Raw genomic sequence first — 25,708 nt, 5'->3', positions numbered from 1 at the left:
ATAGTAACCTTTGTTACCCCAAAGCCTAGCAGGCTTCAAGGTGACTACCAGTTTGATTGCAGTGCCACCCTGTGGACATCTTGATATACCCATACACTTCTACGTTTTAAAACATTTAGTGTTTAAATTGGCTTTATTTGGTCATGTCATAAAAAGCACGTGCAATAACAGCAAATTTAATGACGGCTCCATTCCACACCGCATTACCAGCCTCCGTTACCATTAGAACTGGAGGTCAGCAAACTCAGCGCTTAATGTTAGGTGGTACCACCTGTGTTGGTCACCCTCTAAACAGCTTTAAAACTGCACCAACAGACACTGGAGTAGATCAGAACTCAGGTTTATTGATTACGTCACCAAATGCTTAGAAGATTACATCACAATATTATGTATAGAACCGTAGATCACTTTCATTTCTATGTATCTTACATTGAAAACTTTACAGTCTGTATTTTTTTTTCATTTACTGTATATATTTATATATATTTATATATTCCCTAGATTTAGGGAAGTAGACATCCATAGTTGCGAGGGAAGGAATGCTTTTCAAAAAAATATTTAAATGCACTTTAAATAATTACATACATCCTCCTTTTAAAAAAAAAAGGCATGGAACAAACTTGAAATGATCCAGGATGCAGAGATGCTGGAGCCTCTGTGGATGCAGGTTTTGGTTTTGCTCTGTCAAACTAATGTGGAAGAGCGTCAACACTAAAGGGAGTTCTAGGCATTCAGTGTAAGTCATTACACTGTGTCATGTTAATACCTGAACACTCTGTAAAAAATAAAGATATGGACAACTGTAGTATTCTAGTCCAACTGATGGAAGTGTGGAGGTTTTATGAGTCCACTGTAAAGCCAGGAGAAGTCGACCCCAGTGTAAGGCTGACTGGGTCAACACACGCGAGAATGCACAGCAGAGGGAAGCAGCCAGTATATTAACCATCCGTACACTGTAAACCAGCAATTATCCAAACAATAACTAAAGAAAGTGAGCCAAATAAATACGTAAAATCTCACTGATAGGCAAGAGGTGACAAACGTGACGGGATGGCCGTGTCACACAGATCTCCCAATTAAAGATCGCTGATAGTGTTGTAAGAGGCGCAGATTGATTTCTCCTGCAGCTGTGAGGTTCAGCCTTTTCAACAACCTCCTTGATATTAACACAGATATGAGAGTTCAATAATGCTTCAGGATTGACATTAACACAAGGAACTTATTTTGATTAGATCACCTTTTTTTCTTTTTTTTTCCCCAAACAGGCACAGGTGGCCAGATTTCATCTTTTACTAGAGCAAATGCAAGGAAATAAAATTCAATGAGATTTTTCATTTCCTTTCAGCATATAGACATTTTTCTTTTTGTTTTAAAGTATTTAAAAAATTAAGCAGGAAAAGAAAACGCTCAAAATCTGTGAAAGGGTTTGCAATAATATCAATAAATTATTTGTTTACAGTTTTTTCGAGATGAGAGTCAGGGGGATGATAAATGACTACAGTCAGCAGAGAGTACTGGTCACAGTGCTGTTCATCTCCGAGATAAAGAGGACGGCCAGGGGTCCGGGCGAAGGCGTTTCTGGCTGCCGAGCGCAGCCGAAAACAGGAGCACTCAATGCAGAGTCCCAACGGGAAAGCTTGTCTTTATCAGCCATCTGTGATCCGATCCAATCAGAGGTATAGAGTCTCTCGGGAGTTGTGTCCACCTTCTCACCAGCACTCGCCGTTTCCCTGTTCACCTGCCTTCTTAGGATGCGGGAGTCCGGCCGGGCGCACCCTCTGGATGAGCAGCAGCGATGTGGAAGACGGAGCCGATGCGCAGGAAGAAGCGCCTGAGGACGGCCCGCAGCTCAGGGATCAGGTCAAACTGCATCATCTCACACAGGTGGGGGTAGTAGCAGGAAGAGTGAGGCTTGAACTGGAACAAACAGGAGAACATTTAACTAAAGACTCAGACATTAAAAAAAACAACCAAAAAAAAGTGTATTTGGAAAAATATACAAAAGGAGGGGTGGTTGCTGACCACTACGTTCACCGCAGGGTGTTTAATTAATATGTCGACAGTGATGCATGTTTGTTGCTGGTTTTTTCCTGCTTTTAACAACAATTTCACGGAATTATGAAACTTTCCCAAAACTCAAAGTAGGGATTGCATAAGAAAGCGGTGCCGGCCAGTCCACTGTAACAATACTGGTCTAGTTTTTGTTGATGCAGTGGTTTGTTGGCTGGCTGCACGGCGCCAACATTTCCTACTACTTGTGGCTGCACGGTTCTGGTTTTGGTCTAAAATGACCTGGAAAGGCACCTCAAGTCATGCGCTGCCATGACTCGTTGTGCACATTCTCTAAATACATAATTCATATGTATTCACAAAAATGACATGAATTCAAAAGGATTGAACTAATAACATATTTTTGCTTGGGAAGAACTGATCTTTTTTTTTGTACTTTTATTGTTATTCAATTCAGTGGGGAGGACGCAGCGTGAGTTGGAGAGTGTAGCACAGGTAAAGCTTTACTGAACAAATACTTTATCTAACACTACACTACTACTAATACTCTTTCCCCAAGTTGTTACTATTGTGTATTTGGAGGTGTACTCTGTGTGTGTGTGTGCGTTCCTGCCTTGTCATCGGGCAGCCGCAGAGTCCTGGTGAGCAGCAGCATCAGCAGGCTGTTCCAAGCCTCTCTGTGGCTCTCTGAGGTCAGACTGATGAAGTAGCCCAGAGCTTCATTACACACCCTGAGAGAGATGACACAACACAGACGCACATACACGATTATGACAAACACAAAGCTATCGGTATCAGCGTTGCTACACGAAACTGATTATCAATCCACATCATCTTTATCTTAGAGGCAGCTATTTCATGATGATAAACGTCTCACATGTGTGTTCTTGATGCAATACATGAGTCATCGCTTACAGCGACAAACACGACGAGGTGATATGTGCCCGGCTTTAGCATGCCAATATATTACACGAAATGCGCACGCAGAGTACATTCATAAATTTATAATGAGGTATGAGCTGTGTGTCAAAACACAGGAACAAACAGCAGCGCTGCCCTTTCTGCCAGTGACACACTTGGTGCTTATTTATCCAAGGTTTAACATTTAACCGGTGATGACACACAGGAAACACTGTGAGAAAGTGCAGGAGAGCGCTTCACTCACAGCAGCAGGCGTGTCTGGATGTCGGGCCACGAGTCCTGCAGCTGAGGGTCCGAGTACATCCTGAACAAGATCCTGAGGCTGCAGGCTAGACTGCTGGTCTCCTGCTTCAGTAAGTTGGGCTTAGATTTCCCTTTAAACCCTGAAAGGTCACCAGAGAGATGACAGCTGTTAAAGCAGTAACAGAGGTTTGTAGTTAAGACGTGTCCCATTTCGCTGCATATCACGGTGTTCTCCACACTGCCTTTCCTTTCTGTATATCTATTGTTTATCAAAAAAACAAAGGAAGTGAAAATAACACTGGGCTGGATATAACATTACTCTTCCCACTATTTACTGATCGTTCTCCTCTGTTTAATGTAAAGCTATAAACAAAGAACCTTCTGAACTGTAACGTGCACAGGACAGAAAATCCTGGGGCCTTTCCCTTGGTTTTTACCTGCCCTCCAGAGTGCCGTCCTCTGTTCGTTATTGGAGTTGAAGTCCTTGGCAAAGGTGTGTGACTCCAGCAGGCAGTCCAGCAGCTTGAAGAGGTGTGCGGACGTCATGTGTCTGTACATGCCCTGATCTGGACCCGACTCACGTCCCTCAGCCTCCGACTCCTCCAGAGCATCCCGCTGGCAGGAGGAAAAAAGCTTTAGCATATATGATTTTATAATAGTTATAAAAATAAGGCTCTACTAGGGGACACTGGTCATTTCTTGTCCCTAGGCCACTGGTGGCCTACTGAAACCCACTGGGACTACGCAGACACTCATTTAATTGGATTAACTCAAGCTAACTACAAATTTTTAGCAGAACAATTTTTTTCCTGAAACATTTGTCTGTGGCTGCTCCCACATTTTATTTGCTCCACCTCATATTAAAATTGTAAAGGTGAAGAGCAGGAATACATTTTCACTCTCTTGTCTTTGGTTCACCTCTTCAGCTCATTCGGGGTTATGATTTTGTGATTATGAATAAAAGTGACACACTGACATAGAGTGGGTGAGGTGCCAAGCTTTACCTGCGCAGCAGCCATATTATCAGCATCCTCCTTCTTGCTGGTGGCTGGGTAGAAGACAATGTTGTCGACGGTCTGTATTAATTCAAGCTGCACGACGCATTTGATCAGCAGGCCTGCAAACAGCCTCTGGTCTGAAACTCCTGCAGCAGAGAAAAGTAAAGGTGTGGAGCTATGAGCACTGGAATTCATGCTGCGATTATTCATTTTACAGATTGAATAAAAACGCATGCGCTCGTGTGCTCACTGGCATTGCTTCTGCCTTTCCAGGTGTCGTCACTGGACATCTGACTGTGTCCTCTCTCGGAGAGCGCTCGGTCGTAGCTGCTCTGTGACTGAGTGTCGAAATCAGCATCCTGGAAATGTACAGGAGCGACAAAATGTGGAAACTGTGAAAAGGAGAGTTCTTTTCATTGGTTAAAAGTAAACTGTATGAAGCATGTGCGGAGCTGCTGCTGTGCATAGTCATCGTTTAGTCACAGGGTGATCTTGGTGAGGTTTTTTGTTTCCTCTTACAAAGTGTTTCGCGTCAGCTGCTTCCTCATCCTGTCCAGCCGGTCGCCAAGTCAACAAACTGGTTTGGAAAGCAAAAAAAACCCACAATCATGTGACAGCACAAACGCAACAGTAACTTTTACATACACCAAGTTTTGAATCCCCATTAACTCAGTGATGCCATCTTTGACACTTCAACTGAACTTGAGTATAGAGGATCAGCACTCACGCTTGAGGGCTGGTGTTTTGGAAGATCTCCAGCATACAGGAGCATGTGATGTCCCACACCTCGGGGCTGAACTTCTCCCCATTCAGGATCACCAGGTTCTCCAGGCAGTTTGTCCCGGACCGAGCCAGCTGCTCGTTGTCTGCAGAAAAGACAGAACAACTTCAGAACACATCTGCCTCACACACACGGGTGCGCTGCCTATCAAAACCTTAAAGCTGTGCATGAAGTAAAAACTGAGGAGAAAATTCTGCCCGCTCCAAGGTGAACCTGTGCGGCCTAAGAGGTTGACAACTGTAGTTTGAGCCTGGCTGGGGAGCTTTGTTTGCATCTCACCTCTTTATGTGCCACCATTTTTATGAGTTTTCTTAAAAAAAAAAAAAAAAAAAACATCCCAAAATACAAAAAAGAAGACTGACTTTTATTTCATTGCATTTATTCATGTTCATACACATATCTGAAATATCACCTGCCCTAACTCTGGGCTGTGAACATAAAATTCTGAGTCTCTGTCCTATTAGAGAAAAAACGCAAAACTATATTAATTCAAAACCATGTGATTTGCAGACTCTCTTTGGCACCTATGGATGCCTTTCAGCAGCTCTGCTAGTTTTCAGACATCTTTCTGGAAGTCCCACTCTGACCCTTTACACTTTATGCCTCTGTAAGGTCTACTGTATCCCTGTTAAGTTGAAACCGCTATCCATCCTCTTCCACTTATCCAATTCTGGGTCTCGGGAGTGCTGGAGTCTATCCCAGCTGCTGTAGGGTGAGAAGCAGGCTACACCCTTGACAGTCTTGACAGTCCCCGCTAACTGCATGTCACTGAACCCCCCACGGAGACACAGGGAGAACATGCAAACTCCACTGCCCTGACTTGAACCACTGACTTTGTTATGTGTCCACAGTGCTAACCACTGTCCCAACACCACTTCCCAAAAAGCAGCAATCCCTTCAAGGTAAATTTTAATCATAGGGAAGAGAACAAAGAGACAGGGAACCTAATCTGATGAACAAGTGGCACATAGTGAATGGAGATTGTGTTGGTGTGGCCAAAATACACCTTGTGTCTTTTCTACTGTTCAGGAGAACTCAGAACTTTAACAGTAGAACTCATTACTGGTTGTAGCTGGACCCGGCTCTCATCACAAGTAACCACTGTTGACCTGAAGGTCAGGTCAGAAACAGATGATGTTTACTAACTATCAAGTGGACAGAGATGGTAGCTTATTGGAAACGTTTGCAGAGGTACATGAGTAGAAGAGCTTGAAGATTTTATATTTTTATGGGTGTAGTCCCAGAACTCTCAGTTAGTTGGAGTTTAGGGTGGGGATAATACTGACAAACCAAACAGGTTCAACTCATTAATGTTCCCCCTGCCGCTCTATGACAGCTGGGATAAGCTGCAGCCCCCTTGTGACTCTTAAATGGTTGATAAAACTTGGAAGATGGATTGGTATTTGGATGCTTTAGGAGAGTTTTTTTCCTCATCAATAAAATAATCCAAAGAAAATAAATAATGTTATTTCAGAGGGCAGAGATGTTCTGACCGCTTACTATTCTTCCTACATATGAGATATATCATCAGGACACCAGCCTGTACACCTAAAATAGAACAGGTGTTAGCGCTCTGCCTCATGAGCTTTAAAGGTTGTTTATCAGGACAGAGGCGTGTAATGAGCGATGACTATGATGAACACCTACCTTGCCTGACACACCACTGGAGTTGGGTGAAAATGTCAGCCAGTAGGATTTCACTGAGAGGCTCATAAAACTGTGTGAACACATCACAGATGGCATACAGGGCATGGTTACACGTTGTCGTCATCCACTCAGTTTTCTGGAAGCAAACAAAGAGGAGCAGGGGTTTTTCTTTTTGTTTTTTTTACTTTTTTATTACTTTAATTCCTCTGTACATAAATAGTTGAACGGCTGAAATCACACACAGCACTGACCTCTGTCTGCTGTTCGGGGAGCTTCATGTTGTCGAAGATGCGAAAGACAATTCGGAAGAGGTCGTGCCACCAGTGCTTCTCGAAGGTGTGACCGTAACTCTTCATAATCTCAAACATGACTGTGAGACCTCTGTCGGGAGAAACGGTAAACGTCAGTTTTACTGCATCATGGCGCAACCAGAACAGAACTGTTACTGTCTATAAAATGCAAAAGATGCATTAAAACAGCTGATCCAACATTGTGAGTCTTTATGTAAAGGTCTGCAGTGTGACAGAAATAATAATACGTGGCTTGGTTTGTTCCATTTAGCGTTTATTTATACATCTGAAGTACTTTGCAAATATATGACCTCCATCTGATGGACAGTCTGACAGTCACATGTGTTCCTTCATGTTTGATCACATTACTTGAAAACTGTGTGGGTATTGTTCACTGGTAGGCTCAAGTTATTGAAAGAATAAAAGTCACTGGTGGAATCAGGCTCTTTGTTTATTTGGTTATTAAAAAAAAAAAAGAAAAGTACCCAATAGACTTCAAGGTTTGTCTGTATTCATGTGACAATCCTGGCAGTGTCTTGTGTGTTTTTGTAAGCCCAAAGAGCGAGTATTCAGCTCTGACTCCTGGAGGTTTGGGGTGGATCTGTTAGCTGTGCGTTACACCCTGAGCACTGTATTTTTAGTCTATATTTGTTTACCATTTGGAAAATGTATCACTGTGAAAAGCCTTGTTTCCTTAGCAACTAGCACACAGAGTATTGCATTGTAACCACTGAAAAACAGCCAGCTATATTAATTTTTTCTTTTTCTTTTTTGTATGACTGGGCTCGGTGTCGAGTTAAAGTGAGCATTTTATCTTCATGATCTCTGCACAGATTTTATAGTTGGGTCAAACTCTACGACCTGGTGCGGACATCCAGCTTGCAGCGGTTGATGATGCAAGAAAGTTCAAACAGGATAGGAAACCAGCCGCGAACCCAAACCCGGTCGCCAGGGGCAACATTCATGTCGTCACTCGTGTATTCCCTCAGGGCCTGCAACATGGACACAGCAGGAAGTCAAGAAATGAGGGGAAAAAAAGGAAAAATAAAACAACAACAAAAAAAAAAAGATTCAAGAACCAAAACTGGTGTTTTCCCAGCTCGGGCGGTGAGCACCTGTGGTCTGTCAGAGACGTATTTAGCACAGTGTCGGATGAGTCTGATGGCCTCCATGCTGGTGTCAGGAAAAGCCGCATTGCACACAAACTCTGACAGGCACTTCACTGCATCCTGGAAAGAGTCAATAGCAGCTGCAAAGTGCTCCCGGAAGGTGTTCACTGATAAAAGACACAAAAGCATGCAAAGTAAGAATGATAAGGTCCTGATCTGAAATCCCTCTTCTCAAACTAAAGTCAAAGCAGCACTTACAGCTCATGTCTCCGTCAGATGAGCACTTGGATGGTTAACATCCTGCTACCTTGTTATTATTATTATTGAGTAAACATACTCACAGACAATGTGGCCAGTGGTCTGGAAGGCCAGCTCCACTATAGTCTCATCATGGTCCGACGCTGCCTGATGAAACACTGAGAAGATGTTCTTCCAGCCTGAACGGATGTTTGCCGCCTGGGAGTTTACCATCTGAGCCACACACCTGATCACCATGTCTCTGATAGTGGGGGACCTGAGGGGGGTTAGAGCTGTTAGCCTCATAGCAAGTAAGCAAACTGCTACTCCTCTTTTAGCCATAATATCTGATGAATATAAGAGGTTCATGTAAACCACTCTGAACCCTTCTTACTTCAATAACCTTTTATCAAAACGAGAAAGTACAGTTTCACATGACCACATAGAAGTATTCGCTACCTGTTTTTCTTCATGATGTGCTCAAAAGGCCTCAGGAAATCTTTCTGGAAACGGAAGTTAGCCAGCTCTCCCTTCTCCAAGAACTTCATCGACAGCTGTCTTAGTGAGTCCACAGCAAAGATGGCAACATCCTCATTAGGGTTACAGCCCACCTACAAGAACACACCATAGATAGCTATCAGTTCAGTTCTGTTTTACAAAAATACTGATGGTGGCAAACACGACAGGACTGGCACCTGCTGCTGAACCCACCTACTTCAAGGTCTCATGCGTTGAGCATTTAGAGATGCTCTGCTGCAAACCTGGGTTGTAGCAAGTGGTTACGTTTGAGTTACTCTGGTCATTTTCTGACCGTTGACATCATTATCAAGGCATTTTTACCCAGAGAACTACCGCTCACTGGACATTTTCCTCTTTTTCAGCGTAAACCCTAGAGACCACGCTGTCTGGCATCATAAACAATGCCCTGCTGAAAGCCACTTAAAATCACCTTTCTTCCCATTCTGATGCTTTGAATGTCAGTGGGTCATCTAAATCCACTAGGTTGCTGCCATGAGATTGTCTAAATATTTGCATTAACAAGCAACTGAACAGGTGTACCTAATAAAGTGGCTGTGAGTGCAACTCTGAAGCAACAGATCTTAATATAATGACTGAGATTAGGGGGTAATATCAGTGCATAGTGTGATTAATGACAAATCTCAGGCTTGAAACCCGTCCTACCGGAGGACAATGTCACTGTCGGCACAAACTGTAGATACACAAAATTTGCAGGCAAACAAAGAACTATTTTAAATATCCTTGAAATCCTTGCGACACTGACCTTGTTGAAGTGGTCGCCAATGACCTGCCAAATTCTGGACCACTGCAGCCTGATGCGGTTCATGTTGTAGTAGGAGATTTCCACAATCTTCTGCAGGCTGAACATCCTTGGCTGGTGTGCCGAGGCCAGCTCGTCCATGGACACCGCACACAGCCACCGCACAAAGTCCACTGGAAACAATTAAATGGGAAGGTGCTTTGAATTATTTTCTTTACATCAAACATGCAAAACCAAACGGGGACACACAGCAAAGTAAGACACACTCACCGATGGCATTTCCATCTAATCTGGTGGAACCAGTAAAGATCCTGCAAACATCAAAGTAGTTTTAACATTCAATCGTTATAATGGACAAATGATGTGTGTGTGCAGTGTCTGAGGACTCTGACTCACCTGTCTACAGCTACCACCACACTCTGAGAGCTGGTCTCTCCTACTGACTCTTGAATATGAGCCATCTGTCTCTTATCTTGACTTCCCACCAGGTTACCTGCAACAACAAAGACATTTAACACATACTTATATATACACACATGCACAGGCAGCCCAGAGACACACCAAAATATGTTTTAAAGACCCAGTTTGAATACAGCATATGTTCTACGTAATCCATTGTATCCTACCCAGGCCCAGGGGCATGAACTCCTCTGTGCCGGAGGGTAAGCCTTTGATGCCACCTTCCCTGTCCCGGACCACCCCTGAGATGTAGCGCGTCTTCACCCCTGTCCCGATCAACTGGGCGAGCTCCAGCTGACTGATACACCTCAAGATCTACAAAGCAGGCATTAAAACAATAAAAATACACCATTATAGAGACATTTACGAAGAAACAGCCTACATGCAGACATTAAATTACATCTGTCGCTTGTTAAGAAATTTTAATTCTCACCTCATGCCAGGAGTTGCCCAGGTAGTTTCCATCAGTGTGGGCCACAGTGATCAGAGTCTTAATAGTGTCAATGTTCTTCTGCTTCATCTCTGTGATGCTGGAACTGGCTGTCAGGAGGGTGAATCTGGCCAAAGCCTGAACGTACGCATCTCGCTCCAACTGCAGACAGAAAGGGAGTGAACACATACTCGTGTTTTCACACTGCCTGCACTAAATTGCTTCCAAAGGAAATATTAGAGATATGATCATACGTGAAATATAACCAGTTGGAACAGTTTTCTACAAACTGTGTGTAAACATGAGCAGACCTGCATACTGAAGATGCATGCGATCCTGATGGCACACCGAATGCCCTCCAGACACAGCGATGCTACCTCAGGGTCGTCGCAGTCCTGCAGGCCCACGCTGAACGCAGCCAGCAGTGGGGTCCATGCCAGCTGGAACACACACAAAGTATCATCTCATTTTACAAGTTATATCAGTTTCTTACTTGTTATTAATTTCACAGTCCTCATCCTAGTTGCAATATTAGTGCCAATGCTCCAGGGCATCGTCTGATATAATTTAAGGTGTTAAATATAAATCCGGCAAGAATCAGCACGGAAAGATGGTTGAAATCTGGTTTTCTGTTAGGTCACAGTAATGACAATGCACTTCAACAAACAATTTTTTTGTGTCTTTATTGAACATTCTCAGTCCAGATGACTGATGTTTTCATTAAAGCTTCATTTTTGTTAATTAGGCCTTTCACCTCACTGAGCATTTTGCATTGTACCACCGGTGCTACCTTCGCTGTGTGCACACTTTCAGTGCAATCATGGAACTTCAGTCTTTATTGATTAGATTGGCTTCGGCTGATGTTATAAGTAAACTGTTCCACATTTCGTTTTCTAACTCAGCATTCACCATGTGAATGTTTGAATGAATATTCCCACTGAGCAAGAACAATACGACAACTTTTTCTTGGTTATGCAAATGAGGAATCAATTAGAAATACCTTAAACATGGGCCTGACGTGCTCCAGGTGTGTAGCACTGAAGAAGGGCGCCTGAGCATGGCTGACCGCCTCCATGAGAGCTTTAGCGGTCTTCGCCATCTGTTCCATCTCCATGTTGTAGAGCAAACGACGCTGCTTCTCACTGGCCACACCTGATGGAAGGACGACTTTAATGTTTCTGACTGATTAAAAATGCGCCACAATAAAGCGTCTCCACTGTTTCTGCTCTTTTGGTGAGTAATCCTGGAGTACTTACTCTGCTTGGTGGACTTTGGAGTGATTGAAAACTCTTTGCTCTCCTTCATTGCTATCTTCTTGCCTGCAATTTCATCATATATGGAGGACAGATACTCCTCTGGCAGGTCCTTACTGTCATTAATACCTCGGTTCATCTTAATGTACTGCTCTTTTGTCATTTTGTTCTTCACCTATGTAAACAAAGAAGATCAGGGCAGACAATAGGAAGGGATTCATTAAAAGGAACATCTAATTGCATATAAACAGAACTTAACAAGAACATAGACTATTTCTACTTTTCAGGGAACATTTGCAAAGCCTGTCACCGGTTACTAAAATGTAACATCAAAAATAATTTTCATGTAAATGAACAAGTTTCATCATATACATATCTGGAAGCAGTGACCTTAGAGGAAGTGGTTTCTAAAGATTCAGTTTGAATATTAGTGCAAAAGATACTTTAAGAATGATCATCCAGTCAGAGAATATCTATAAAAAAACATTAAATAGTCAGAATGTCAGATCAACAGAGTGACTGAAAAACTTGAAACTCAAAATAATAGAACCTTATTGTATATTTTAAACAATATTACGTTTTAGTGATTACACTGTGGCGGACTGTTTATGGCTGAAGTTAAAAAAAATAACTTTTTTGTCTGCAATTAGGGTATTTAAAAAAAAAAAAAGAGTAAGTTATATAGCAGATTCTGCAGGAAACACAATACATCTTTGTTTTCTTTGTCTGATGCTGTATTACAGTCTCTGGCTCTCAGTCTTCAGTCTGCATGCATCACTGCACACCGTATTTCTCGCCTGCTTCTCTCAGACTTTAAATTTCAAACCTAGTTTCCTCTGTTACAGCGGTCTGTCAGCAGCAATAATTTGGGGCAGTAGCTATTTAATGAAGGCAGCATTAAGCCAGACACTGCCTGGCACAGCACCCACATTCATTTGAATGATGCTACTACAATGACACAACGGAGCTCTGCTTGATGGGACAGCTCACAGTGACAGCTTGCTTGAGTTTTAAAATGGTCATGATCCTCTGTGCTTTGAATCCTGATAACATGTTAAAAATGTTGAGTAATGCTTCTTTTCTTCCATTTTCTCCACAGATAACCTTGCTGTCCTTCAATAAACAACAACACAAAACTGTCTCTGTCTCTTCAGTGCCTACAGAAGGGATCCAAGTCCTTAATGAACATTTACCACAAGCAGTTAAATTGACTGCGTGACAATGACTGGTGATAATATGAGTGCAAGGACACAAAAAGAATCAACAGTTCTCACCTGAGGACTATGCAGGTCTGTGGTGAGCATAATGATAGAGTATGCCAGCACGTATGCAGTGTCGGCACTGGCAAACAGAGTTTGTCTGCAAAGGAGGACACATACCAACATTTAGTGGTTGCTCTGTTCTATTTAAATGCAAACTCCAGAAATAAACAGAAGTAAATCTGTCAAGCACAAATATATTGACAGCAACCCGTGACAGTAGTAGGAAACAGTGGCTCTTACCCCTGGTTACACTCCAGGTACCGAGCAGCAAACTTCTCCATCAGCCTGTCGATCTTCTGGGCCTCCCCTGGCAGCCTGAAGCCTTCCAAGAATATCCTAAGTGCGGAGACAAAGTCCCGGCCACAGAAATCCAGCTGGTCCACGTAGCAGTACATCACTTCTTTGTTGAACTTGATGTTCTCTCCCAGGAACTCGCCTACCTGCGTCTGTGGATGCACAGATGATCGGGACTTACTAACTTGAATTAAGAATGCAGCAATAAGTGTGCAAGTCTGTAAATCTGTAACCCTCACTGTGTCCAGTCTGTCTTCCTGGTGGAGGAACTGGGCGATATCCTCAGCTTTAGGACCCAGCATGCCCTGATCCTGCAGGTACTGGATACCACGCTTTGGCTTCTTGTTGAAGCTGCAGGAAAATAAAAATCAGCAAACCTTTTGAGTGGACAAGAACAAGGGGAAGTGCAAACATTGCACGCAAGTCCATTCGCATGTTAAACCACAAGCAGGCTGAGAAAAAGAGCTCACAGTTCAATGCCGTGCTCAATGATGTCCTTCTGCTGTTTTATGACCTCGTACTGCTCTGGGTGGTCTGCCTGGGATACAGCGACGCTGGAAGAGATGGCAGAATCCAGCGAGCTGATGCTGTCCCTACGTCCCGCCAGCTGCTCTGGGAGCTTCAGCTCGGCCCCCTCGCTATCAGACGGATGCTCCTGACCTGCAAACCCAACGCACGAGAATAAATGCATCTGAACTAAAAAAGGCAACAAACCCTAACCCCTACTCTGATTTTCATTATTACTACATTCACTTTGGAAAAAACACTTACCCAAGTTAGCTTGAAGGTTTGGATTGACATACATGTCTTTGCTCCACTCCACCATACATTTGAGGATGGACACCAGACACTCCAAACCCTTTTTACGTAGGCTCAGCTCCTATGGAACAATACAAGCTCATGTTTATGGTCACATGTTCATAAAATATGGCCTGCAGTGCTATAGCTAAATCCTATAGACCGGACACACCCAAGTCCAGAGGATAAAGCCTCTGGGTCTGAAAGGGGAAGCTAAAATAAAGGTGACTTATACCTGCAATTTTACTAATGGCCAGCAGGGGACAAATCAAGCTGTGAATACAGTCTTTGAGAAAATGACCCTACTTTTCACTTGATCCCTTACATCACCATGGGTGCCATCTATGGGCTACATCCTTCTTCTCTGATAATACTATGGCTCTGCCTCCTTACAACTAGGTGCTTACAATTTTTAATAACTAGGCTGTTAAGCATAACTCTGAAACACTCAGGTGTTGCTAGGCAGAAAGACCCTACTTTGGCACAGATTATCCTAATGAAATGCATCACAGTGCACACATACCTGCAGGGGTGTCATCCCGAGCTCCTGACCACTCCTGCCCTGAGCGATCTTGGACAGATCATTGACAAGACGCTCAAAAATGTTGGCAGCATTCAGGTCACAGTCGTAGTTTACATATATGTCAACAACACACTGAGCATCTGGGAGAAAGGCAAAACGAATTAAGAAAAACATTTCAAAAAGGTTTTTATGTCATATGTCTTGAAAAATTCTGGACTGCCTTGAGCAACCCCTCGCTACAATAAAATGCTTAAACTAATGCTGTGCTAAATTAATTAGTGCCAACTGAAATAGCAGCTAAAATTTTTGCATTTGATGAAAAGGTAACAAAAACCCAGAGAATGGCAAATCATCATTTATCATCATTTACAAAGGCTATTTTGAGACTTGCATTTCTGCTACCACTTCCTACTGCTCTCTGCAGTTACAGAAATGCCAAGCCTGTGCTCTTGGTAATGAGTGACTACATCTTAGTCATAGAACTTAAGTATAATGAACTTGTATCAGTGGACCTGTACCTGCACAGATGCGTGTTAGCGTCTGGATAACCATCCACTTGTGCTCAAAGGAGCTGGTCGACGTCTCCAGGATGGTTAAAAAGATCTCTCGGAAAAACACCTGAAGCGAGGAGAATGAGATACTCAGGCTTTAAAGATATCGCACCTGCTGTGGACAAATGTCCTTCGAGGTGATTAAATTAACTTTAATGAAGATTTGTCGTGACAATCGACTCAATGCAGGAGACAGTGCATATTACTATCCAAGTGTTTTACCTCAATCTGCATCTTCAAGTGGACTTTGAAGTGGGAAAGCAGGGTGAGGAAGATGGCCAATGAGAGTTCGAAGACCTCAGGTACAGAGGAGACGCCATTTTTGGACAGTGCCACACACAGATACTGCTTGATGGCATTCACAAACATCTCGTGGGTGCGAAACACCGGCCCAGCGCCCTGCAGCACGGAGAGCAGCAGCTGCAAGGAGACAATCTTGGACCGCAACTCATGAGACCTGCAGATTAGAGGAAGGGTAAAGACACAAGTTCATACACCTAAACGATGTATAGTTTAGGGGTTCGTTTCAACCTGGTATTTGATAAAGGCTAGGATGCCTTCTCTTTAATCTACCTGGGCTCATTTTACTCTGCCCTATTCACACTGACTGGCCCAGCAACTAATGTTACAGTAATTAGAGAAGACAGGGTCACACCAGGATGGAAAAGGGTAAGTTCACTCTGCAGAAGCCAGAGGCGGTGATATTTTTCTGGGTAAACTACAGTGTGGCAAGTAGATGCTAAATAAAGTGTCAGGGCAGGGGATTTAATGATATCATCATGGGGATTACATAAACTTAAAATTCATAATCAAGCATCCAGGCTAAGTTATAATATAATGTGACAATGTCAGTCAAGTCATAAAAATGACTCACTTTGGGTCTGGAGGGCCATCAGCAAGGGGCTTCATGGAAAGCTTACACAGAGAGCGGAACACCAGAAATGCATCTTTTTGCAGGATGTGAGAGAAGCGAGCAGCGTTGTGGGGTCCCTGCAGGGCCTCAGCATCCTGAGACAGATGAAAAGAGTTAATCACACTCTATACCATACCTTAAAAAGGCAACAAAATCTCTAATTGGTCTAGCCTCAAGCCTTTATATACTAAAAAAGCATCAAAGCAGAGCACAAGATGCTACATTAATGTTTTAAATGATAGCTTCATTTAGAGAACAACTTTAAAACAAAGCTCCAAAAGCAGAATCGAACTGAAACATAATAAAATCCCAAACATAACAGTCGAGAAAAAGGACCAAGAAGCTTTAAGAAGATGTAAATGCACACGTGGAGGTTCAGATTTAGTTAGTTTCAGTCACACTGCTCAATCTAGGTCCTTTTTTCCTGAATTAAGAAATATGCTATTCACTCAGATTTTAAGGGAGACTGTACACTACTAATGAACATCTGATGACACTGACACTGCTCACCAGCATGTCTGTGGAGGACAGTGAAGACCGGTCCTCGATGATACCATTCATCTGCTGACCTTCTGTTCTGACTCTGGGGGGAGCCACCTCTGTCTGCTCGGTGGCAGGGTGGGGTGGGTGCTCGCCTCCTGGAGAAGAAGCCAGAACAGACGTTTTCAGGTCGTTGCAATGACAACTGAGCAGACTGTGAAGAACAGTGGAGGCAGGGTACACTAAAAAGAGAATAGGAGTATTAAAGAAGTATCCTACCTGCTCCAACGTGGGTCTGTGTTGGCTGTTGCTCTCCCTTCTCTGCTGGGTTCGAGTTGCTCTCTGGTTTGTCCCCTTCGTCACCTTGCTGAGCTGCTGTGGGAGAAGTCTCAGGACCCTCATCTTCAAACACTGAATCTGACATAAAAAAATAACTGAATTTATAGATTCAAAGGTTCAAGAAGCTAATCTGTTTGAATCCTTGAGGATTTTCTCGAAGTGCTTCTTAGATTTGACTTTCATTACACAAACCTGTTGATGGTGTGACCTGCTCTGCTTCTCCATTAGGTGGAGTATTTTCACTCTCGGCTTCCCCATTGACTGACGGTGTGTCTGGCTCTTGGTCCTGGTCCAGATCAGGGGCTGGAGATGGGTGTGTGGAGCTGCTGGTATTGGTGGTGAGATCTGGAGTACTCGCTGCCGGGGATGGGGAGTTCTGTGGCTCAGGAGTTGACGTATGGTCAGACCGGGGGGAGCCAGACCTCCGGCTGCTTGGGACAGGGGACGGATTTTGCTGGGGCAAACGTAGGCGCTCCTTCTCCTGCTCCTGAGCCTCCAAAGCCTGTGGAGGCAGCAGAGGGAGAAGATGAAGGAACACAGTAGTGACACAAACTTATCAACCCTTGGGTTGGATAAGCTAAGACACTTAGCTTATCCAACTAATTTTGACATCCCCCCCACCATCAAATGGTAGTAGATGTGAAGCTGATGAAGTTATGGAAGAGTAAAAAGAAGACATAAAGGCGACTAGCTCCAACTCTCCAAGAGATCCACTTTAAGATCTGAAACCCACACAGTTTTATCCTTTATTGGATGTGTATGAAGTCAAAAAAGGTGGCATATCCCAAATATCACACACGAAATATGCATTAGTGCGTCTGTATGAATATGAGCACTGGTGTCCCGCCTACCTACTGTTCAAATCTTCTGTTTACAAGCGATAGCCAATCAGAACAAGACTGGCTTTAAAGGAGCTACAAGCTTGTTTCAGGCAGACGATGAAGTGAGGGGCTTCAGCTCTGATTATGATAAGTAAGGATTATGTAACTTTTAATAAATCAAAGCTCCTCTAGTAGAGTCCGAAAATAATACGGGGGGGCCAGTTCTTTAGTACATTTCCATAATTAAACTTTAACACTTCTACATAATGAACAATGACAGAGTAACTGTTGCAAAGTCAACTAAATGCATTGTATCTAGTGTTATCTAACTAGATTATTTATTTATGTATATATATATATATATATATATATATATATATATATACATATATACACATATATATACATATATACACACACATACATACATTTAATATTCATATTTATTATTTATTTAATCTGTTTGCCAAAGGTAGGACAAATGAATGCTTGGGTAATGGTATTAGTCTTGGTCATGTTTTTCTGGCCAGTACAGTGGTGTAGCGGTTTGCACGGTCACCTCACAGCTACCATGTTCGAATCTCCTGGCTGCGCTCAGTTTTCATGTTCTCCCTGTGACTGCAGGGTTCCCCCTGGCTTCCTTTGGTTAATGGATCTGAGGTAGTTAAAGTGGATAAATAAAATACTCTACACCGTAGCTTGTAGTCTGAAGTGCTTTGAGTGGTCAATAAGGCCAGAAAAGTGCTATATAATTCCCTGTCCATTAAGCAGTTAATGGCAAGCTAATTATTACAGACTAATTACTGGTCCTGCCTGAGACAGGCCAAGGTTACAGCTGTTTACAGCTCATTAGGTACACATGGCTTAACTGTACAGACTCTGGTTACTGCTGCAGGTAAGGCTGGGGCTTCTATAATTAAAACTGTGATGATGACTTATTATTTCCAGTGGATCCAACACTAATCAATGCAGTGATCCTTTAAGCGAGCACACAGTGCCCTACACTGTTTAACAGAGACTTTACTTTTTGAACAATAAGATTAGAACTTCAGGCTGCAACTGTTTTATGGGCAGATGAGAGCAGCAGTGCTTTGTAACAGTGTTAGACTGACAGCCTGGTTTTCCATGCGGGTGAAGATGACGTTGAGCATCTGGGTGAGGGTGGCCTTGGCCGTGGTCTGGTTGATGAGGTTGCGGCTGGCCAGGTAGATGTTGTAGCAGGTCCTGACGGTGAGGAGGACTGTGCCCTCATGGATCTCGATGTGCGGGGAGGTGACCGTTGTCAGCAGGGCCTGCACAGACAGAAGAGGAAGTTGAGACTTATCACACAGGATGTCTTATTCAGAGCATGCTGCTGAGTCATCGCTGGACTTCTCTACTACAGCTTTTCTACCTTTCTCCTCCATATTTGGTGCAGAATTAAAACCTTTAAAGGCAGTTTTACTTGGTCAGTGTAAACGGGCTGTAATGACAGTCAAGGCTCCTTCTACAGTTTATGCAATCAAACAGATGCTGATAATCTGTCTTATAAACCTTTTGTCAACAGTGATAAAACAGATTCCTTCTTACAGAAGAAACTTTGTCCTTTATGACCAACCAGGATGTTTATTTCAGGAGCTAGGCGGAACCTCAACAAGCAGCAGCAATGATAACTTACCATCTAAAACGCAAATATTAAGAAAGATGAGAAAATATAAAATGATGTGTGACATATCATGGGTGAGCTGACATCACCTTTCCTGTAACAACGGTCCTAATACATAAGTTTAAAAAATATAATGACAGACATCTGACAGTGTTTAAATAAGCTAGGGGAAACTTGGAACAGCAGGTATTCTACTCATCTTTGCCTTTTCTTTGATCCTGAAATGATGAAGACACAAATGTGTCTGTAGTTTTACTTCAATAACCAATCCTCTCTTACTGCTAACTCACATTAGAGACACAGCATAGAGAAAGAAGCCTTTGAGCTTGGCGGTCTGGGCTCTGACATGTTAGTAAACAACAACAACGACAGCTGGATGATCTGAAGGATGCCAGATGTGAGGTGAAGCACTGGGTATACCTTGATGATCTGTAGCTGGACTCCCTCGTCGGTTTGTGGTCCCTGGAAGCAGTTGCAGATGGTTTCCACCAGTCGGTCGATCAGCCTCTTCCCAGGTGTTCTGCTGTCCGGGGCGTTGCCTGTGATGTGGCCGTAAGCGATCAGCTTCTGCAGCGGCGAGAGAGACTGTGTGGGTCAGGGCGGCAGGGTGTGGAATTCTAGAGGTAGTGTTATTCCGCTTTTGGATTCATGTATACAGTGTTGTCCAAAAGTCTTGAGCCACCCCTCATTTCTTTACATTTTGATAGGAAAATGGGAAATGGGTGCAAGGACTCATTGAAATAGTGTGCAAATATAAATGTAAAGTTATATTTGGGACTTTTGACTGAAACTGAACATGTAGGGGAGAGCGGGGCACAAACAAATGTAGTCTTTGTTTTGCTAAATGATTAAAATATTCACAAACTGATTTAATCATTTATTATGCAAGCAGCAGGTGCAGTTGTGCTAGAAATGATAATTATTTGTTTGCAAAATCTACTTTTCCTCCTCGCTCTTTTTTTTCTAAATACCAAAAACACCAAAACTACAACGTTACCCCATTAGTTGGGTTGCCAATAGGTAGATATAGCGTGTGGCTCTGTAATGCAGACATATCCATCTATCCATCTCTCATTTAACCATTAATTTATCATGAATGGAACAATTCAATCCCTAGATGGATCTTTATGTAGCCACCTCTTTATACAAACCACTAGTATATGGACGAATGAACAGACATCAAACTAGGTCTGTTTATCCTTTCCTCAGTAACGCTCGAAATACATTTGAAAATGAATGAAGCTATGAATGTTTACAACTGAAAGATCTACACACACTTTGAGCTATATATAAATATAGATAAGAGATCCTGTGTCAAATGTGAGCTGTGGAGAATCTGGACTTTCCCCTGGGATCAATAAAGTACCAGTTTATCTAGCAAAATGCTTTTCTCTCTCAAAATCTGTCTGTGTTCATTAAGCAGTTCTATATCTACACATTACTGTCCACAATTTAATTTGAATGTTGCAATTAAGAATCTGTGTAACAAACAAACAGGTGTTCTTTACTGATTACTAAGCAGTAAACCTCAGTACGTACGAGCAGTGTACGAGTGAAGGGTCATATTTTGGACACAGCCATGATCCCAAATAACTCACATGATGTTAGCAGGCTATGTCCTCAATAACTCAGAGCACATAACAAGTTTAAAAAAAAGGAAGTCTGTGTTTGCTTGCTTAGGCTGCTGTAAGTCAGTACTTTTGTTCCACAAAAGCAGAGTAAACGTACTTCACAGGTTACAGCTGGCACAACAATACAAGTGTAGCTACTATGAAAATCTCCTGGTATCTCCGTACAGGATGGCATGTGCATGTGTGCGTGGAATGCAGAGCCATTGTTCTGCGTAAATGTCAGACAGGTGTATCAAGATTTTACCTTGCAACCTCCAGTTGGGTTATATAATCATTAAAAAAAAAACTTGCTGTGTTTTACTTACTGCATGCATAAGCACAAGAAGAGTGAGAGTGACAGGTGTTTGTGTGTGTGAGTGTGCAAGAGAGAGTGAACTTTAACCTGCAGACAATCCAAAGAGGTGCTAACTATCCGGGGGGACTTAGACTGACACGCCAACTCAAAAGGCAGCACATATTTATCAGCCTCGATGTAGTTGGCTCTGGGCGGGACCACGGTACCATCCCTGGACGAAGGAAAGGAAAGCAAACAGCTGAGAGAACCGGCAAAGCTGCAACAAGAGCAGATTTCTATACACGCAATGTATAGAGTGTAAGCTGTGTAAGCTCAACTTCATGATAATGACACAGATGATGTGAATAAATCAAATGTTATGTCAAATCTCTTATTCTGCAGTCCTATTATCATAGTCCAAAACTCTCACAACACAACGACATTCAATCGAACAGGCGGCTCGTCTACAGCAGAAGGCACATTGCATTGCAAACACTATCCCATAATCTAAATAAAAACAGAATGCAATGATTTCTAAATCATTCAAATTCTATATTCAATAAAAAGCTGCAAAGAGACAACATATCAAACACACAACGAGGATTTTATTTGTTGTCCCAACACATCCTTGCTCTGAATTTCATGTCAGCAATATGTTTCAATAAACTGAGACGGAGCCAATAAAAGACTGGACAAGTTCCACAGATCTTTAGAAAAAAAAAACTTGCCTGATGGAGTAATTGTGTTAATTGCAATAAGTAAACTGATTAGGTATAAAGACAGGATCCCACAAAGGCTGATTCATTTAAAAGTAAATACAGAGGGAGATCCAATGCTCCCCGTATTTACTGCTAAATTAAAGTAAAAGTTTCTTTATGGATTTTCTCGTCTACAGTGCAAAATATTAACAACAGATTCAAAGAATCCAAAGAAGTCTGTTAGCAACAATATTAAATTGCTGTGACCTTGGAGGCCAGAAATCCTGCAGTGGAAAACACAACATGGACTCTTTTTGAAAATGAACACAGCTGCAGGCTTTTCCAGAAAGTAAAACAGAAATGTTGGCTGAGCTACTTTGAGACTAACAGGACAAAGTAGTAAACCATCCTGTGATCTGATCAATCAAATGTGGAGGTTATTTTTCAAAATTATGGAGTGCAGTTGGTAACAGATTAATCCTGAACAACTGAGGAGCTGAAAGTCTGTACCAAGCAAAAACTGGAAAACAACTGGTCACTTCCCATATTTCTTTCAATAAAATTTCATCTTTTAACATTTGATATGTTGCCTTTTTACCATAAGGAATAGATATTTTAAATACATTGTTTACAAGCGGTCCTAATATTACAGCCAATCACAATGAAATTCACAAGCAATCCTTACTTCAAGTTCTTACCCAAAATACCAAGAAGAAGGAAAAAAACTTTCAGAGAAAAAAAGAAAGCTTTGTATTTAGGAATACTCACTTTTGTTTCTCCAATTCTTCCTTGATTTCATCTGTTAGAGAAAAGCACAGGAGATTAAATGTTACTGAGGTCTGGACGCTCTGCAGCACACCGGCCACACTGCTGCATGCCGCAGCACACAAGTGTGACTCTTGATCCAGGGGTTACTAAGTTGAGCATAAATTATAGTTGCATTATAACACGTTTCTTGCATTTAAGGTGGTATTTCTGTTCTACTTTAACCCTTTTTATTTCAGTATGTTAATGCCATAACAGTGATACACTGCTACAACCTCTGTGTTTGAACGACTGCATCACCGCTCCCAACTGTATTGCTATCTCAGCTTCTCTAAGTCAATATGCATCTCATCATTTTTATTCCACATCGATGTGTCCAAAGCGCCACACGCACCTAGTCACGCAGTCCTATACTGTGAACGATGATGCACATCCAGCCATACGTGACTGATTAAATGCATTCGACTGACACAGAACAACAAGAGCAAACATACTACTGTACTCTAATGAGCTGCTTGTATCACAGGGCTATGCACAGGAAATTAGTATGTGCAATACTCACTACAAATGTCATAATCACTGTTCTAGACTAATATACTTTAAATGGTGACAGAAATGTATGATTCTCCTTCCTTTTCACACAGTAAGAATGTGATGTGAGGTCAGTTCATTCCTCCAAAGTGTATAAATTAGTACTACACATAAATATATAAAAAGGTATGAATAATACTCACACCCTTATTTTAGTCACATGGCTGCTGCTGACAACGATCGTCTCTTTCAGCATACCTTGTTCATCATTAAATACAGTACCGTGCAAAAGTTTTGAGCCACCACTGAACCCTTTGTTAAGACACTTAACACTGACCAGTGACTTATTCAAGCATAAGAAGGCACCTAACTCAAGGGATGAACTAGTTTTTTGTCTACACATGACAACTTAGCAAAGAACCGGTTTTAAATTGGACCAAAAACACAATTTGTTTTCATTTCTTTAGGGGAATCTATGAAAAATGCCAATGATACCACAGTTTGACAGACATAACAAAGAATTATTGCACCAACAATGGAATTCCCACAGAACTATAACCCAAAAACTTTGCGTATTTCACCATGTTGTGCACTGTGTCCTTAAAAGATTTGAGGAAAGTTGACAAGTGGAGGACAAAAGAAGAGGTGGGAGGGCTAAAAAATAAACAGTATCTGACAATAATGTCCTTAAGAAAATGAGAAATTGCAGCACAGACCTGACACAAGACCTGAGAGATACACCTCACCCCAGCCCTTCAGTTAATCCACCTACTGTTTGCTGAAGCCTCATTAGAATTGGTTTAAGTGGAAAAGGCTGCAGTATGCCAAATTACCCATATCGGGACAGAAAACCAAACAATGGAACACTATCAGTCACAGACTGGCCTCCACAAAGCCCGACCTCAACATTATTGTCGGAATGTGGGATGATCTTGACAGAGAAGAGATCAAAAGGCAGCCAACATCCAAAGAAGAGCTTAGGAATACGCTTCAAGAAGCCTATTCAACTATTCCCAAAGACTGCTTAAAGAAATGCCAAGAAAGCTCATCTAAGAGAGTTCAGAGAGCATGGAAAAATAAAGATGGTCACAGCAAATAGTGACTTTTAAGCTCATGAGAGTTGCACAAACTCTGTTTCCACCTTATATCCTGTAGTTTTTATTCATGTTTGTGTAAGTTTAAATAAATTGCTGCACCCATTTCCCATTTTCCTTGCAAAACATAAAGAAATGAGGGGTGGCTCGCGACTTTTGCACAGTACTGTATAAACTAATGCAAGACAGCTTAGCTTTCTGAACAAGGTATTTGTGGCAGTGAGGAAAACAAAATGAGGTATTCATGAGGCTTGCCCAAGGCCACATTGACTGAATATCGGGAACACACTAAACACTGCCGTGAGGCGTTGAGGAAACACGTGTTGTGTTCAAGTGTTACATATGAGAGTCAAACACGGACAGAGAGCACACAGAGCAGCCCCGCCTCGCCCACCACAACTCAAACACGTCCTTAAACTTCCTGCACCCTAATATTGTGGCACAAGTTGTTTCCCCAATTTCTCAATGACCTAACAAAAAAAAAACCCGACAGAGACAAGCACCTTAGAAAGCAACACCACACTCCGGGCAGCTTTTAATGTCTTTAAGTCCAATAAGACACTGCTCGCTGACTGTTACACAAACAGGCAGAGCAGTCTGAGCTGAAATACACACAGCAATGCCGTAAAGAAGTAAACAGCTCGGCGTGTGTAACACTATCTGTGACTGGGTTGAATGGAAAAGAACGAACGTCAGAATATCCTGGAGTTAGGTAGCGTGTGTGCGTGTAGAGCCGGACCAGGCTGTCTGGCTAGTTGACAGTGCTACGTACAACACAGGGATTGGTCTGTTTAACTAGCTAGCCTAGCTACAACTAGCTAACGTCAGTTAGCTACGTTAGCATGTTACCCTGCCGATGTCCGTTTAGAATGCGGCTGTGGCCGGATATCAACATAACAAAAGTTATAATTGAGAGTGAGAGTGGTGTCAACACATAGTTATCTGTCTGTAAACGTCAACGGGGAACCAAACAGGCGATAAAGGCCATTCAGTTGCTAACGCTAGCTAACTGGGTATCTCTACCATAGAGGCAGACCTCAGAGCGAAATGTTTCAATGAAACGCGACAGAAACATAAGGCTCGGCGAGCCAATGTTCATAACAAACCCGCTTACCGAGCGCCACCTGACAGGCTTTACGCAGCTGGCTGTGCTGGCTCCTCTTCACCTCCTTATCCGAGAGGATTTTCTCCAGCGCCCTGGACAGAAACATGCTCTTGGTTTTGCTGTTTTCTGCCTTCGACTGCGAGTACTGCTGCTGCTGCGGTGGCCGGTGTTGTTGCATCTCTCGATCTTGTTGCCGCTCCTCTCTCAGGCCGTCATCTTCGGCCTGGTCCTGCGAATTAGCAGGTGACAAGGAAAAGCTAACGAAAACCAGGCTATCACAGTCCGTCCAGTAGAGCTGCTACCTCAACTCAGCGCCGCCATGCTGGG

At 42.6% G+C, this 25,708-nt stretch overlaps 1 protein-coding gene across 1 annotated transcript; it reads right to left on the bottom strand.

Annotated features, from left to right (window-relative positions):
* Positions 1–129: 129 nt before the first annotated feature.
* Positions 130–25,708, bottom strand: arfgef2 (ADP-ribosylation factor guanine nucleotide-exchange factor 2 (brefeldin A-inhibited)). Its single transcript, XM_063463203.1, has 39 exons — positions 25,391–25,708; positions 22,655–22,685; positions 21,297–21,420; positions 19,704–19,850; positions 18,751–18,930; positions 17,010–17,319; positions 16,758–16,895; positions 16,509–16,636; positions 15,960–16,093; positions 15,308–15,542; positions 15,053–15,152; positions 14,535–14,674; positions 13,985–14,093; positions 13,684–13,873; positions 13,453–13,564; positions 13,160–13,365; positions 12,932–13,016; positions 11,661–11,832; positions 11,405–11,556; positions 10,716–10,844; positions 10,408–10,566; positions 10,142–10,289; positions 9,912–10,008; positions 9,786–9,826; positions 9,519–9,688; positions 8,696–8,847; positions 8,341–8,513; positions 8,006–8,166; positions 7,752–7,882; positions 6,852–6,981; positions 6,601–6,736; positions 4,900–5,038; positions 4,692–4,749; positions 4,423–4,531; positions 4,179–4,318; positions 3,612–3,789; positions 3,176–3,314; positions 2,624–2,741; positions 130–1,917 (listed from the first exon to the last, which is right to left on the bottom strand). The coding sequence occupies exons 1-39, from the start codon at positions 25,557–25,559 to the stop codon at positions 1,747–1,749; spliced, it is 5,541 nt and encodes a 1,846-aa protein (XP_063319273.1). The 5' UTR covers positions 25,560–25,708; the 3' UTR covers positions 130–1,746.

This window comes from Pelmatolapia mariae, linkage group LG20 (assembly GCF_036321145.2).
Source record: "Pelmatolapia mariae isolate MD_Pm_ZW linkage group LG20, Pm_UMD_F_2, whole genome shotgun sequence".
Classification (NCBI taxonomy): Eukaryota; Metazoa; Chordata; class Actinopteri; order Cichliformes; family Cichlidae; genus Pelmatolapia; species Pelmatolapia mariae.
Note: the sequence above shows the minus strand (reverse complement) of the source record. Positions and strands in the feature narration are given on the sequence as shown.

Coding starts and splice junctions, on each gene's coding strand:
- arfgef2 (XM_063463203.1), bottom strand. CDS start 25,559: ATGCAACAACACCGGCCACCGCAGCAGCAGCAGTACTCGCAGTCGAAG. Junction 10,845..11,404: donor ACGTCAGGCCCATGTTTAAG/GTATTTCTAATT, acceptor TGTGTGTTCCAG/CTGGCATGGACCCCACTGCT. Junction 3,790..4,178: donor ATAATATGGCTGCTGCGCAG/GTAAAGCTTGGC, acceptor TCCTCCTGCCAG/CGGGATGCTCTGGAGGAGTC.